This window comes from Phacochoerus africanus, chromosome 5 (assembly GCF_016906955.1).
Source record: "Phacochoerus africanus isolate WHEZ1 chromosome 5, ROS_Pafr_v1, whole genome shotgun sequence".
Lineage (NCBI taxonomy): Eukaryota > Metazoa > Chordata > Mammalia > Artiodactyla > Suidae > Phacochoerus > Phacochoerus africanus.
Window position 1 is genome coordinate 75,524,520 of NC_062548.1, and position 15,398 is coordinate 75,539,917.

The following is a 15,398-nucleotide window of genomic DNA, read 5'->3' on the forward strand; positions in this document are numbered from 1 at the left end:
ACAATTTTTATATATACCAAAAGCTTTAAAATGTTCGAGTCTTTTGACACAGCGATTCCACCTCTAGGTATTTATGCAAAAGGAAAATCACAAATTACAGAAAGATTTTGCTACAAAAATATTCAGTATCAGGCTAGCTGCTTATAACAAGGAAAAATTAGAAATCTACATATTCAACATTAGTTCATGTAGATTATCGCTCATTCACACAACTGAATATGTGTAATCACTTAAAATTATATTGTATGGTGTTCCCGTCATGGCTCAGAGGAAACGAATCTGACTGACACCATGAGGTCGCAGGTTCGATCCCTGGCTTCGATCAGTAGGTTAAGGATCCAGCGTTGCCACGAGCTGTGGTGTAGGTTGCAGATGCATCTTGGATCTGGCATTGCTGTGGCTGTGGTATAGGCTGGCAGCTGCAGCTCCGATTGGCCCCTAGCCTGGGAATCTCTATATGCCGGGGGTGCAGCTCTAAAAACGCAAAAAGTAAAATAAAATAAAAGTAAAGTAAAGTAAAGTAAAATAAAATAAAGTAAAATAAAATAAAATAAAATTGTAAACAATTTAATAACGTAAGTAAACACCTATGTTGTACTGCCAAGTGACAAAACGCAATTTTCGAAACAATTGAGAATTGTTTCAAAACAACCTTTTCATGTCCATACATACTGAAAGTTCCTCAGAATATTAACTTTTACCTCTTGTCTGGGAGGGTAGGCTTATAGATAATTTCATGAGTAATTTTATATTCTTTCAGATCACCTTTTTTTTTCTTTTTTTTTTTTTTTTTCGTCTTTTCAACATTTCTAGGGCCATATCCGCGGCATATGGAGGTTCCCAGGCTAGGGGTCAAATGGGAACTGTAGCCACCGGCCTACACCACAGCCACAGCAACATGGGACCCGAGCCGCGTCTGTGACCTACACGACAGCTCACAGCAACGCCGGATCCTTAACTCACTGAGCAAAGCCAGGGATCAAACCCACAACCTCATGGTTCCTAGTCAGATTCGTTAACCACTGCGCCACGACGGGAACTCCCAGATCACCTATTTTAAACTGTACAAAATGATCACGGCTTACTTTTTAACAGACCAATGAAATCCATTTCAAAATAGAAATTGCTAGCATGTATATATACATATGACTGAGTCACTCTGCTGTACAGCAGAAATTGGCACAACATTGTAAATGAACTATACTTTGATAAAAATTTAAAAATAAAAATAAAGAATACAAAAATAGAATCTGCTAGGGTGCCATCAACCACCATCAAACCTGGTGTAGATGGTGAGGCCAGAGCCACCACTATCACCTTCAGGACTGAATTAGCCTCTCTACGACATTCCGTGGTACATCCCATCCTCTGGGTGTGGACAATCCTAAATGCAAGCCCGTGTCTCTCACTGGCCAGAGCAAGGACCTTATAATCCTCCCTTTCCGGCGAACTCTCAAAACTGGAGGTCTAAGCCAGGCGGGGCAGAACAGGGCAGCATGGGGGCCAGAGGGCGGCACCAAGGGGGAACTCACCTTCTACTTCTCCTCCAGGGGCAGAGATTTTCGACATACTCAGGTAGGTGGTGGCCACGATGTCGTTGTGGGTGAGGCGGTCCCTAGAGCAAGGGGCAGAGAGGGCCTCAACAGGGATCGCAGGCCACAGCCTGCCCGGGAAGCAAACGGCCCCTGTTATACATGAGCAGGGGTCCCAGTCTTTGCTCAGGAGGAGGCCTAGTAACCCTAGGGGAGAGGAGGCTAGAAAGAAAGTGCTGCTCAAGCCTCCTCAGAGGGAACCAGTCACCGGCATCCCATCAGCCAGCCAACACCGGGCTGCCAGCTGACTGACTGGGCACACCTGCAGGTTGTAAGGGAGGAGGCCCGGTAGGAGGCAGGGTGTGAGGGCAGGAGGCCACTCAGGAACCAGACCCCCAGACCCAGCAAGAGCAAGGCCCAGGAGCTAAGACATACCCAGACCAAGGAGAAAACCAGGCGACCGAGAGGAAACTGTCTCCAGGGCCAGTCTTCATTAGCTTATGGGAGCTAATGCATAGTTCTTTTTCTTTCTTTCTGTGTGTGTGTGTGTGTGTGTGTGTGTGCAAGTATGTCTTTTTAGGGCCGCACCTGCAGCATATGGAGGTTCCCAGGCTAGGGGTCGCATTGGAGCTGTAGCTGCTGGCCTACACCACAGCCACAGCAATTCAGGATACAAGCCGAGCCTGCGACCTACACTACAGCTCAGGGCAATGCTGGATCCTTAACCCACTGAGCGAGGATCAAACCCGATCCTCATGGATACTAGTCAGTTTGACAGCGCTGAGCCACAATGGGAACTCCAGGAGGAGGATTTCTGACCTCTGGTTTTACCTGAATCTGGTGAAAAGAGACCAAGAGAAGTTTTGTGTTGGATTTATTTTTAGGGGGGGGGGTAATTTTTTTCATGAAAAAGAAATTCTTAAAGAACTGAATAGAAGATTAAGTTACAGAGAAAAAGCCATACGGACCATATCATATTTCTAGGATTCAGGTAATAAGACAAGTTTATCTGAGTTTTCTGGGAAGAAAGAGCTTTTCTGGATAGGAACTTACAGCAGCAGGATGCTTTCTGGCCAAGAGTGGGGTTTTGGGGCTTGGGGTTGCTTTTGGAAAATCCAGCAAGTCTGAAAATAGACTCACAATAAAAATGCCACTTCAACCTAAACCAGAGAGGCAACCACCAGATTCCGTAATGTGTTTGGATTGTACAGTATGCTGCTGCCTGCCTCGGCTCACACGGACTCGGCAAGGCCTGGCCACAGCACGGGGGACACAGCGCCCATGCCTACATGCAGCCCCTCACGCTGACACGCGGACACGCACACGGAGAGCCCAGGGGCACACACGCGGCGAGCAGAGGCGAACGAATGGTTCTGTGGACATAGGGCCATCGCCCCCCAAACCGCCTCCCACAGAACATACCGGCGGTCAGGGCCCCAGAGGCCTCTCCCTCCCCGCCCTCCATGCGCCCTTCCCTCCTCTAATTCTCACAAGCTGTTTTCTTTCGGGCTGGGGACCTGGCGCACACTTTAACGGCTCTGTGGCCTGGGGTTTTCCCTAGTCTCTCATTATCTTCCTGGCTGGGGGTGCCATGGGCCTGGGACCAAAGGACAACACGCTGGGAACCGCACAGCCACAGCTTTCAGGGGGCAGAGAAAGGACAATCTCTCTTTTGGGAAAGCCTGGGGTGGCCAGGGTCCCGGAGATCAGGCGCAGGGACCCCTAACAGCCCTCGGGGTGAGAGAGGGCGCCTCTACACAGAGGGGGCAGTAGAGCCCCGGGGTTAAGCCCGTGGATGGTGGGAGCAGCAGGCTTGGGTTCGAGCCTGGCCTTGGCATCTCATCAGCTGTCACCTTGGACAGATCAGCCAGGTCAGCCAATCTCTTCAAACCGACTCTCTGGTCTGCAAGGTCGGATGGCACCCAGAGTTCAGAAGAAGGTCAGGGGATAGCATGCGTGTCAACTGCCCACCAGGTGGAGGGCCTGGAACATAGGCTCTCACCAAATGTTAGATACTGATTTTCTTTTCTTTTCTTTTCTTTTTGAGGGCAGCATATGGAGGTTCCCAGGCTAGGGGTCGAACTGGAGCTGCAGCTGCCAGCCTACGTCACAGCCATAGCAACTGAGCTGATCTGAGCCGCTGTTTTGACCTGCACTGCAACTTGCAGCAAAGCCGGATCCTTAACCCATTGAGGGAGGCCAGGGATCAAACCCACAACCTCATGGATACTAATCAGGTTCTTAATCTGCTGAGCCACAACAGGAACTACAGATATTGATTTTCTAAGAGGTTCTGAGGTCCCTGTGGCTACTGAGCTCCCTGTTGCAAGCTGGTGGGGCATCCCCTGGCCCACTTCCCCAGCCTCCTCGCTTTGGCTTACAACGCCCTCATTGTTGGAATGCCTTCATTCTGAACCTCCTCAAACCCCGCCTCCTCCAGGAAGCCTTCGTGAATCCCTCCTGGCCTCAGGGATCTCAGGCTCCTGGATCCCTGGTGCCAGCCCCACCTGGCTGCCCTCCTTATCCTACTCGAAGCAGGGCCTTGAGGAAGCTTCCCAAGAACAACCCGGGGCCCTCTTTTTCTCTGGCCTCCCCCAGAGGAGATTCCCTCACCTGGAACGGACTCTCCCACTGAACACAGGCTCAATGGAAGGAAACCAGGGACCCAGGGACCCAGGGACCCTTGAGAAGAGCCACCTCTAAAGAGGTGGAACGCAGAACTCACCAGTCCATGACACGAATCCTCATCTTCTCACACATGGAGGGAAACTAAGGAGGGAAGAGAGACGGGTTGGCGTGGGGTCCTTCCGAAGAAGCAGAAGTCCGGGATGCGGGTGGCAACTGGGGAGGCCAGGAGCCCAGGCCTACTGGGCTGGACCTGTGGGGGCGAGGCTCACCATGGCAGGCAGCGTGATACTCTGGTTCCACTGAGGGTTGGCCGTCTTCTCCAGGATCTTGCCACAAAGCTAGAAGACACAGAAGACAGGAGCTGTGAAGGGACTCCGGGCTCCCTCGGGAGCACCACACCAGCCAGCAGCCACTCTCGGCCAGGCTGGCTACCCCTCCGACTGCACAGAAGGCCTTGGGGGCTCAGACACAGGGAATCTTTCCAGAGAAAAAGCTCAATGGTAGGTCAGACTCAAGGGGGTGGGGAGGGGGTAGATTGCTTGAATGTCACAACGCTTCTCCCTTATCTCATACCTCAGGCTGGAAACTCCCCTCCCTCACCCCCATGATGGCCATGACCCTAAATATGGGGACCTGAGTCCAGAAGGGCTTTCCCAGGGGTTCTACAAGCCCAGGGCATTGCCCTCTGCCCATCAGCGCAGATCACCTGCCCCTTGGAAAGACTGTGAGCCCTGGAGCCTGGAGATGGAGGGAGGGGGAGAGGAAAGGGGAGCTGGAGGCCAGAGCAGGGGGCCACACACTGGCATCGGAGAGTGAGAGGAAAATTCAGGGATGATACAAACCCCATGAGCCACCACCTGCCTCTGATCAGCCCTGCTCATAAGACTGGGCTTTCCACAAACAAGAAACCTAGCAGAGGTGGGAACCGAATCCAAACCAGCGGCTTATGTGTTCTACTCTGCCTGTGGAGTTCCCAGGGAGCCACCAGGCCAGCCCAGGGTATCCTATACCCACACAGGGCAGCTGGTGAAGACTCTGTTTCAGACATACAGATTCTGGAAGGTGCGTATGTCCCACAAGCGGAAATGATGAGCAGCCTTCCTCAGGGCACTTATGGTGACCTGACTGTGCTAAGTATTTACGTGCATTATCTCATCTAAGGAGCATCTGACCAGCTAAGGGGCTTCAGGTTCTCCATCTACTGAGGGTGTGGCCTCCCCAGGGGCCAGGACTTTACCAGTCTCCATCCCTTGTCCAGCCAGTATCAGTCTCCCCACCATTCCCTCCTCCCTGTGAGAAGAGCCCAGGCAAAGGCTGGGGGCAGCGATGGGTGCCAGGATTTGGTCCTTGTGTGAGCAAAGGAAGGAGGAAAGAAAGAAGGGAGATTGACAGTCAAATGAAACAAAAGGCAGACTGGGACACAGAGTGCTCAGGGATGGGTATACAGGGGGCTGTAAAGCCCACAGAAAGAAGCTCAACCTCCCCGGTAATAATCACAGACAAAACAAATGAGATACCATTTCTCACCTATCAGAGTCATAAAAATCTCTCAAGCCTGACAGCCCTCTCTCAGCAAGGCAAGGGGGAAACAGCACACTGAGATTTTGCTGGTGGGAAAACAGAATAGCTGGGCCCCTCCAAAGGGCAACTTTCAAAAGTACAGATGCGAATGCCCTTTGACCTACCAGTTCTGCCTCTAGACATTATCCTACACAAAGATTTGCACCTGTGCAGAATAACACACCTACGAGATTATTCACTGCAGCATGGCTTGAACTCGGAAGGGTGGACCCATGCATCCACCAGGAGAAGGCAGGTTAGATAAACGATGGTCCATCCACAGAATGGAGCACTATGCAGCTCTAGGAGAAGGGGAATGGTTCTGTGATGTGGAACAACTTCCGAGGTATGTTATTAAGTGAGGAGTTCCTGTCGTGGCGCAGTGGTTAACGAATCCGACTAGGAACCATGAGGTTGCGGGTTCGATCCCTGGCCTTGCTCAGTGGGTTAAGGATCTGGCATTGCCATGAACTGTGGTGTGGGTCACAGACGCGGCTCGGATCCCGCGTTGCTGTGGCTCTGGCATGGGCCGGTGGCCACAGCTCCTATTGAACCCCTAGCCTGGGAATCTCCACATGCTGTGGGAGCAGCCCAAGAAATGGCAAAAAAAAAGACATAAATAAATAAATAAATAAAATATTATTCAGTGAAAAAAAGCAAAGTGCAGAGTATAATGTGCAACCACAGTGTTAAAAGAGTGAAAGGTAAAAAATTTATGCTCAGAGGAGCAGCATATGCATAATGAAGCCAAAATGATGCAAAAGAAACTAACTGCAGTGGTTTCCTGGCCAAGGGAAGAGATGAGTGGAGGAGCACTGGATGGGTGCAGAGTGAGAGGGAGAGTTTTCATGACAGATGATGGATGGATAAGGGTAGACAGTGTGCACAATACATATTATCTAATTCAAAACTTATCCGAACAAAAGTTTAAAATAAAAAAGAAAGACAAGAATTCTCACTGTGGCACAGTGGGTTAAGGATCCAACTGCAGCAGTTTAGGTCACTGCAGAGGGTTCAATCCCCAGCCCAGTGCAGTGGGTTAACGATCCGGCATTGCTGCTGCCATGGTGCAGGTCACAGCTGTGGCCTGTATTCAGTCCCTGGCCTGGGAACTTCCATATGCCATGGATGTGGCCGTTAAAGAAAGAAAGAAAGAGAGGGAGAATGGAAGAAAGGAAAGAGAAGGAAGGAAAGAAAGGAAGAAAGGAAGGAAGGGAGGGAGAGGGAAAGAGAAAAAAAAGAAAGAAAAGACACTTTAATGAGACACAGCTGAGAGATGCTGCCAACATCGCCCCTTAGCTCCCTGGACAAGAAGCCATGGGTTGTCCCCACACTGCCCCAGCTCTGGCCAGGGAGTCTCAGCCCACTCCCCCCCAAAAGCACTTCCACCTCGCTGCCCTTGGAGGCTCCCCCGAGAACCACTGAGATATGCTGTGGGTCTGGGAGCCTCAACCCAGCAGGTGCCCTGGCACACCCCAGGCCAGCACTGCCTCTGACCCTAGAAGCCCCCCCAGCAGCCGTCCCACATCCTGCTCCACTCCCCACACTCAGCCAAGGCAGCACCAGGCTCCCTCCTCCTCCCCGTCCTCTCTGGGACTCTTTACTGTATACCCTCCTTCCCTCCTGGATGGAGTGTATTTAGTACAACCTTTCTGGAGGCCCATCTGGCCATCTGTATCAAATGCTTTAACATAAGCCTGGCCTCTGATACAGTTTAGAAATGTCTCTCTGAAAAAGCAATGAGAGTGTGGACAAAGATTCCTGTACACTGATGTTTGCCATAGAATTATTCATAAAAGAGGAAAACCGCCTTTAAGAAATTATCCAAGGGAGTTCCCATTGTGGCACAGTGGTTAACGAATCCGACTAGGAACCATGAGGTTGCGGGTTCGGTCCCTGCCCTTGCTCAGTGGGTTAACGATCCGGCGTTGCCCTGAGCTGTGGTGTAGGTTGCAGATGCGGCTCGGATCCCGCGTTGCTGTGGCTCTGGCGTAGGCCGGTGGCTACAGCTCCGATTCGACCCCTGACCTGGGAACCTCCATATGCCGCGGGTGCGGCCCAAGAAATAGCAACAACAACAACGACAAAAAAAAAAAGAAATTATCCAAGGAGTTCCCATAGTGGTGCACGGAAATGAATCCGACTAGGAACCATGAGGTTGTGGGTTCGATCCCTGGCCTCGCTCAGTGGGTTAAGGATCTGGCATTGCCTTGAGCTGTGGTGTAGGTCACAGATATGGCTCATATCTAATGTTGCTGTTGCTGTGTCTATTGTACAGGCCAGCAGCTGTAGCTCCGACTGGACCCCTAACGTGGGAACCTCCACATGCCATGGGTGCAGCCCTAAAAAGCAAAAAAAAAAAAAGAAAGAAAGAAAAAAAGAAAAATTATTCAAAACTAGGTTAAATGCTACGTTATATTTCTCTCGTGGAATATTACGCAGCCATCAAAAAATGACTTCAAAGACTGTTTAATAACACAAAGAAATGTCGGATGATAACAGCAGTTTACCAAATCACATAGAAAGACTGGATTCTCACTACTGGTGGTAGTCACACTGTCTATAAATGCCCAAGAACACAAGTTAGTGAACACTGAAGCATTGTTCCAAAGAGGAATACAGGGTTAGGTTCCCATGAGCCTTGGTCACAACATTTTTGTCAACTCACCAATAACCTTGTTTTATGTGTGTTTCTGTTTTAAGACACCTTTTTATTATGTATTGTGGATTTATGAACACTGCCCTCACAGCCAGTAGCACTATAACTCATGCCTAAACAGAGTTTAGCTAATACAGAGCTTCTCCATAAGGCACATCACAGCTTCTGCACAGAGGAACACCACACGGCACTTTGGCACTATACTGGGGAGCCACTGTAAACCCTGAAATCACCAGCAAATGCACAAAAGGAAATCAGATTGTTCCAGCTCAGCTGGCCACACACACCTCAGCCCACTCACAACTTTCACAGTTTTGCAAATGAGCACAAAAGCACCACGAGGATTGATTTGGGGTTATGAATAAATCTTAGGAAGCAGGCAAATTTGCAAATACAGAATCTGAATAATCAAGATCAACTGTATTCTGAATCCATTTCTCCCCCCCCCCTCAGGGCCGGGGTGGGGGTGGGGGTGCAACAGACAGAGGGAGTGAGAGCTCAGAAAGGAAACCATAAGAGCAGGAAATATAAACAAGTGTTAATAGTGCTTGTCTCCAATGTGGTGCAGGGTATGGAAATATGCTTAATTTTTTCATTTTTCTTGCTTTTCTCTGATTTTTTTCATCAATTTTTTTTTTATTCTTGGGGAGGAGTTTGTTTTAAAGTCTCCTACTCTGCTTTCCAAGTACTTCCCCTTTTCTTTTCCCATACCATGAAGAAGTATGATACACACACACACACACACACACACACACACCCTTCTAATCCCCTTAGTAGCTTAGCCAAATCAGGTCTGGTTCACATCTTAGATAACAGTGCCACCAAGTGTCCATAAGAGGAAGTGCAAAGAGGACCAGGCTCACTTGGGTAGGCTGGCGGAGCTCTTTAGAATAGAACGTAATAAGAAAAAGGGACACACCAGAGACAGAGGGATGGGCAGAATGAGACACGTGAGAGGGTAGCAGAGACAGTGGGGGAAGCCACGAAAAGATGGCTGGAGCAGAGAAGTGGGAACAGACAGACCCGGGGACCAACAGAGGTGGGAAAAATGAAGGATGCAGCTTCTTTCAGGAGCCCAGCCACCAATCAGCTTTAGATGGCCTCTGGCCTTGACCAGTTACCCTACTTCCATCACCTCCCACAGGCATGTCCTAGAAAACCCCCAGGGCCAGCCAAGGGCATCTCGGAATAGGACACCTAGAGGGATCAAGATGCTGGCAAGGACCCAGGAGCAGCTAGGAGCCCCAGACTTTGAGACTTAGCTCCAAGGAAAGCCAGTGGATCTGAAGGCAGGTCGGTCTAGCCATCATGAAAGCACCCTACCAGGTTAAGAACGTGGAGTAAAACCCATCTTAAGACATGACTTGTCCATCAAGTTGGGAAAATGAAGTCCTTGGAGGAAGGCTCCTGTCAACCCCTTCTTCCCTCCTGCCTTCATTCATCCCATCACAGTCCTTCCTAAGGCCAGGTACAGGGCACCGGGTTCTGACCTCAAGCCCAAACCAAATGGCACTTGGTTACACCCACAGTGGGCACTGACCCCAGTGTGAATGAGTTTAAAATCCATGTCACCTCCGCCAGAGTCATTTCCCCCGAGACCCAGTGTTAACGTTGGATGGAGGGGCAGCTCGAAGGCGTTCCCAGGGGCCAACTTCAGGATGGTTCATGCACGCAGCCCAGCAACAGCTGATTCTAACCTCCTGGATTAATAAAAATTACTGAGGTTCATATGAACCCTCCAAAGGGCAGAGAAGAGCAGAAGCTCTTCTTTACAGAAAACACCAGCTAATGAAGCGAGAAAAAAGAATCCTGAAGGAATCCCTGCTTTGCAAGCCCCAGTGAATGGCTTGTTCAGGGAAGGAGGTCAATGATGGCGTGAACCATTGGCTAAGAGGCTGCTGGGAAACAGGATATCCGCACACAGCAAGAAATCGCCTGCTGATTACCTGCCCAGTACAAAGGGGAGTGTGCGTGTTGTGCTTTGATAAGGGAGAAATCTGGAGACACCACCTTAATCAATCATCACCAAGGATGGGACAGGCTGACACTTCGCTTCCTGTTGGGCTGCAATGCCATGAACAAAACATCACCTATGATACATTCTTGCCAAAATAGTTCATTTGAATCTCATCTGGTCTTGAGACCTAACTTCCAATTTACAGGAAATACAGCGGCCAGAAGAACAAGTTAAACAACCCCATAAGGAAATGATGGGACAAATCCAGGTCATGGACAAATGGCTTGGACTCTTCAAATATTCCATTGCCAATGAAAAATGGGGGCAGGGGAGCAAAAGGTGGTTAAAGAAGAGACTAATGCAGAGCATAAGTCCCAGGTTGGTCTTAGATGAGAACAAAATTAAACCAGCCTTAAGAGACAGTTTGGGGATAACAGAATATTTACATAACACTATCTGACAATACTGGGAAATAATTATTCATTTCCTAGCTGTGGTCAATGTTATCTTGGTTACCAAGAATCTTCTTTTTCTCAGGAGATGCATGCTGAAGCTTTTAGGGGCAAAGGCTGCAACTAGGTTTCAAATGATTTAGCCAGGGGCAAAAAAAAACAAAAAAAGTCTCCGTATAAAGTAAATGCAGCAAGATGTTCACAATTGTTCACCCCTGCCAGTGGGTAAGTATTCACTGAACCATTCTTTCGACTTTTCTTTGTTTTAAGATATTAAAAATAAAGTGTTTCCAAAAAGTGTCTAATATTGATCCATAGCAAAAAATTAAAATTAAAAAACTAGAAGATAAACATCAAACATAAACTTTGTATGATGCCGTATGGGTAATTTTACTTACTTTTTTCTGTATTATTCCAAATTCCTTAGTAAATATGTCCACAAAGGTTTTAAAAAGAGAGAGTTCCAGCTGTGGCAAAGGGTTAAGAATCAGTCTGCAGTGTCTCTGGGCCCTGTGGAGGCGAGGGTTAGATTCTCTCGCCCAGCAGAGTAGGTTAAAAGGTGGGGCAGAACCAACCCCCAGGGCTCAGGAACTTCCATATGCCACAGGTGTGGCCATTTAAAAAAAAGAAATTTATTTTAAAAATAAAGAAAAAAAACATAAAATCAGGGATGGGGTATGTGGATATCAGGTAGAGGAAATAAGCTTATTCAAGGCCTTTCTCAGTTCCTGAAATCACATCGGGGTTTCAACAAAGAGCTCCCTGGTGGCCAGGTTGTCTCCCAACTGCAGGGAAACTTTTGTTGGTGGATTGAGCAGACAGACCCCACTTCTTGCCAAAATGAAGCCAAAATGAAATCTAAGAAGTTAAGTGAAAAGGAAAACTCCAAAGTGCTATGTGACTGGGAGACCACACCACCTCCATCACCCCCCTTGGCTTTTAGCATTTGTTGTTAAGCTTTGAGACGCCTCCGCAATGGTCCTTTCCCGCCTGCCCACCGTGTGTCCATCTCCTCCTCTGCTTCCAGGTCAAAGCGGGAGCTGCGGCAGGACCTGGCTTGGCTCTCAGCCCTTCTCCTCTGTCAGTTGCAAGCTTCTCTGTTAACACCCAAGTCATCCGACTCAACTCGCCCCACCCTGGAGCTGCAGCCGGTCTGTGGACTTCTCAGCCAGGCTGGGGGCACCAGGGAGGGTGCAGCCCCCAGCCTGCCAGCTCCCCGAGGTCGGTATGAAGCTCAGAGGCGCCTCTGCAGGGTTCCAAGAACAGGGGCAGCGGCTTCGCCCTCCTGACAACATCACTCCACCCGTTCCAGTATTTCCTCCAGTCTCTGCTTTGATGTTACAGAGTAAATGAGATCATGCTATTTCCCTGGAGAAACAGATGCTAACAAATGTTGGAATGCAACGGAAAATGGGCTCTAGGAGAGCCAGGCATGGGGCCGCGCAAAGACCCGAGGACCGAGCTAGCACTTCAGCCCTATGGGGACGACAGAAGTTGGACCTTGAAAGCTACAACACCCTTGTGGGGGGGGGGGGGGGCGAGAACAGGAAGGACCCAGCATTGCACCGTCCTGGGCAAAGGCTAGAGGTGTGACCCCAGGACGGGTGAGAGGACACGCAATCACCATGCCAGTTGTGCAGTTTGAACCTGAGAGGGAGCAAGTGGGGCTAGAACTCCCTGAACTCCGCTCTCCAAGTGGGCTGCAGAGCTGGGTCTTCCCAGGAGGGGGTGCTATGTTGCCATTCACACAAAGACTGTAGATGCTCATATTGGCCATGGAGATGAGGCGAGAAAGTGAGGCTACGTGAGACCTGGTCAACCACATTGTGCGGTTGATACAGACAGGGCTGTGTTTTATGCTAAATATGACTGAGGCTTTCTATGGGGAGAGCCTGGACAAGAGAATGGAGCCAAGGCTGTTGTGTGGCCCTGGGGAGAAATGGCAGTGGCTAGAGACAGAGAGAGAGAAAAGGACACCCCGGGGTTTTTGAAGGCAAGAGATAGGTGTGGCATGCAGGATGCAGGAAGATCCAAAAAGTGGGAAGGATCAAGCAGGCCCACATTTTCCACCTTTGATGGTGGTACCTGGTTAGGATGGAAGCTTCTGGAAGTGGGGCAGGCTAGGGCGGAAGCTGACTCCTTTAAAGGGTCAGAGGGGCAGCACATAGAGATGTGCAGAGGCACCCGTAGGAATCAGAGTTAAATAGAGCCGTGGATCCCTCCGTGGAGATGTAATGGTGCTGGGTGTGGCAGAGGCTGCGGGGAAGAGCCTGTAGGGCAGGCAAAGCCATCCTAGGGTGGGATGGAGGGAGGGGCCCCGGCAGAAATCAAGAAGGACTGGAACCCTGCCTCTGGGCAGGAAGGTGAGCTGCAAAGAAAGGTGTACGATCCTTAAGGCCCTCATCTGAGTGGCCTTTCTCTGCCCAACACCTGCCACAACTGTTTAAAGAAAATCATTTTTTTTTTTTCAGGGCCGCACCCACGGCACATGGAGGTTCCCAGGCTAGGGGTCCAATCAGAGCTGCAGCCGCCGCCTACACCTCAGCCACAGCAACGCCAGATCCGAGCCGCGTCTGCGACCTACACCACAGCTCACGGCAACACCGGATCCTTAACTCACTAAGTAAGGCCAGGGAATGAACCCACATCCTCATGGATGCTAGTCAGGTTCATAAACTTCTGAGCCACGACAGGAACTCCGTATTGCATACTTTTTAAAGTCTCCCTATCTTTATGGCTTCACATTGGGTTTCCTTACTATTTCTTACCAGCCCCCAATATTCCTCTATCCACCGTCCATACACCCTCTTCATGTCCACCTGGCAGACCTGTCCTCATGCGTGTGCATGGCCACCCGCAGAAAGCCAGACCTGGGGGTCTCACCCCGTGTCCCATGATCAGCCCACCTCCCTGTGCACATGCCTCTGATGGGGGCCCTACGTGCACCCATCTACAGCTGTCACCCTCCCACGAGAACTCTCTGCTTCCCTTTCTCCTTACCATTTTCCCCGCAAAGCTGACTTCCATGAAGGGATCCACCAAGTTCTTCTTGTTACTCTCAAACCCAAAGATCTGCTTCACATTGTCCATCACGGCATCATCCACTGAGGAGAAGGACACATAGGTCACTGCCCGCCTGCTCTCCCACCTTCATTTTTTTTTTTTTTAATTTTTGTCTCTTGTCCTTTTTTAGGGCCACACCTGTGGCATGTGGAGGTTCCCAGGCTAGGGGTCTAATCGGAGCTGTAGCCGCCGGCCTATACCACAGCCACAGCAACACCAGATCTGACCCACATCTGCGACCGACACCACAGCTCACAGCCGGATCCTTAACCCACTGAGTGAGGCCATGGATTGAACCCGCAACCTCACAGTTCCTAGTCAGATTTGTTAACCACTGAGCCACGATGGGAAGTCCTCTTGTATGTATCTTTAAACAACATTACAGAGAATTCCACATAAGCCCCTTGACCTTGAGCGAAGCATCTTTCTTTCCCCAGTCCCCTCTGGAAGCTCACCAGCCTCATTTCTGCCAAGTTTCAACCTACAAATGTAGAATGTTCTAAGCCTGTATTTTAATACCCAATTAATAAAAACTTATTTAAAGGTTTTCCCCATGACTTTGATTCAGTTAAACTTATACAGAAGGAACATATTTATTGGTGTCATTAGTCAAAGCAGAAACCTTCAATTATTAGCTTCATGAAAAACTTGTAAACAGGGTCCCAGGTAGCCATGGATCACTTGTTCTCACTGACTCTACTACAGACAGCACCAGGCTTAATTATGCTAATATATGCTCCAAATTACTGGCTCATAGCTGTGGCAAGAGAACCTCCTGGGAGCCCATTCTTTTATCTTGTTTTGTTTTGTTTTGTTTCCTTTTCTTTTTGGCTGCACCCATGGCAACATGGAAGTTTCCAGGCCAAGCACTGAACTCAAGCCACAGCAGTGACCAGAGCCACAGCAGTAACAATGCTGGATCCTTAACTGCTAGGCCACCAGGGAACTCCGTGGAGCTTTTTTAAAACTACAAGTGTGTGAGCCCCACTCCAAACCGTGCTGATCTGAAACACTGGAGGAAGGGCCCAGCATCTGCACTTCCTTAAAGCTTCCCAGATGATATAATGTGCAACCTGGGTTGACACCCACGGCTCCAGAATAGTCACCATAATTCCCCCAGCATTTACCGGGCACACAGGGTATGGCTAGGACAGGGTTAGTCACTGTAAGAAACCAGCAGCGGCTGAGGTAGCCTTTCTGGGATGATGAGGACATGGCCACAGCTGGGTGACATGCTGTCCCAGCTGGCCAGGGAATGAGGAATTTCCTGGGATGTGGGACTTTTAGTGCTAAAACCAGGACAGTCCCAGGCAAACTGGACATACACTGGTCATCTGCGGAGACACTGAGCCCTTTTCTTTTTTTTCCCTTTTTGTCTTTTCTAGGGCCGCTTCCCACAGCATATGGAGGGTCCCAGGCTAGGGGTCTAATTGGAGCTGTAGCCGCTGGCCTACGCCAGAGCCACAGCAACACGGGATCCAAGCCACATCTGCAATCTGCACCACAGCTCACAGCAACGCCGGATCCTTAACCCACTGAGCAAGGCC

General features: G+C 49.7%; 1 protein-coding gene across 16 annotated transcripts in view; it reads right to left on the minus strand.

Moving 5' to 3' along the window:
* DYSF (dysferlin) overlaps window positions 1-15,398 on the minus strand; it is a 228,349-nt gene that overhangs the window by 142,865 nt on the left and 70,086 nt on the right. For all 16 annotated transcript variants that reach the window (XM_047781803.1, XM_047781796.1, XM_047781799.1 and 13 more), the window contains 4 exons: window positions 13,789-13,892; window positions 4,430-4,498; window positions 4,258-4,301; window positions 1,533-1,615 (listed from right to left, as the gene is read on the minus strand). In XM_047781803.1, coding sequence (XP_047637759.1) covers window positions 1,533-1,615; window positions 4,258-4,301; window positions 4,430-4,498; window positions 13,789-13,892 — 300 coding nt within the window. The remainder of the gene's footprint in view (window positions 1-1,532; window positions 1,616-4,257; window positions 4,302-4,429; window positions 4,499-13,788; window positions 13,893-15,398) is intronic.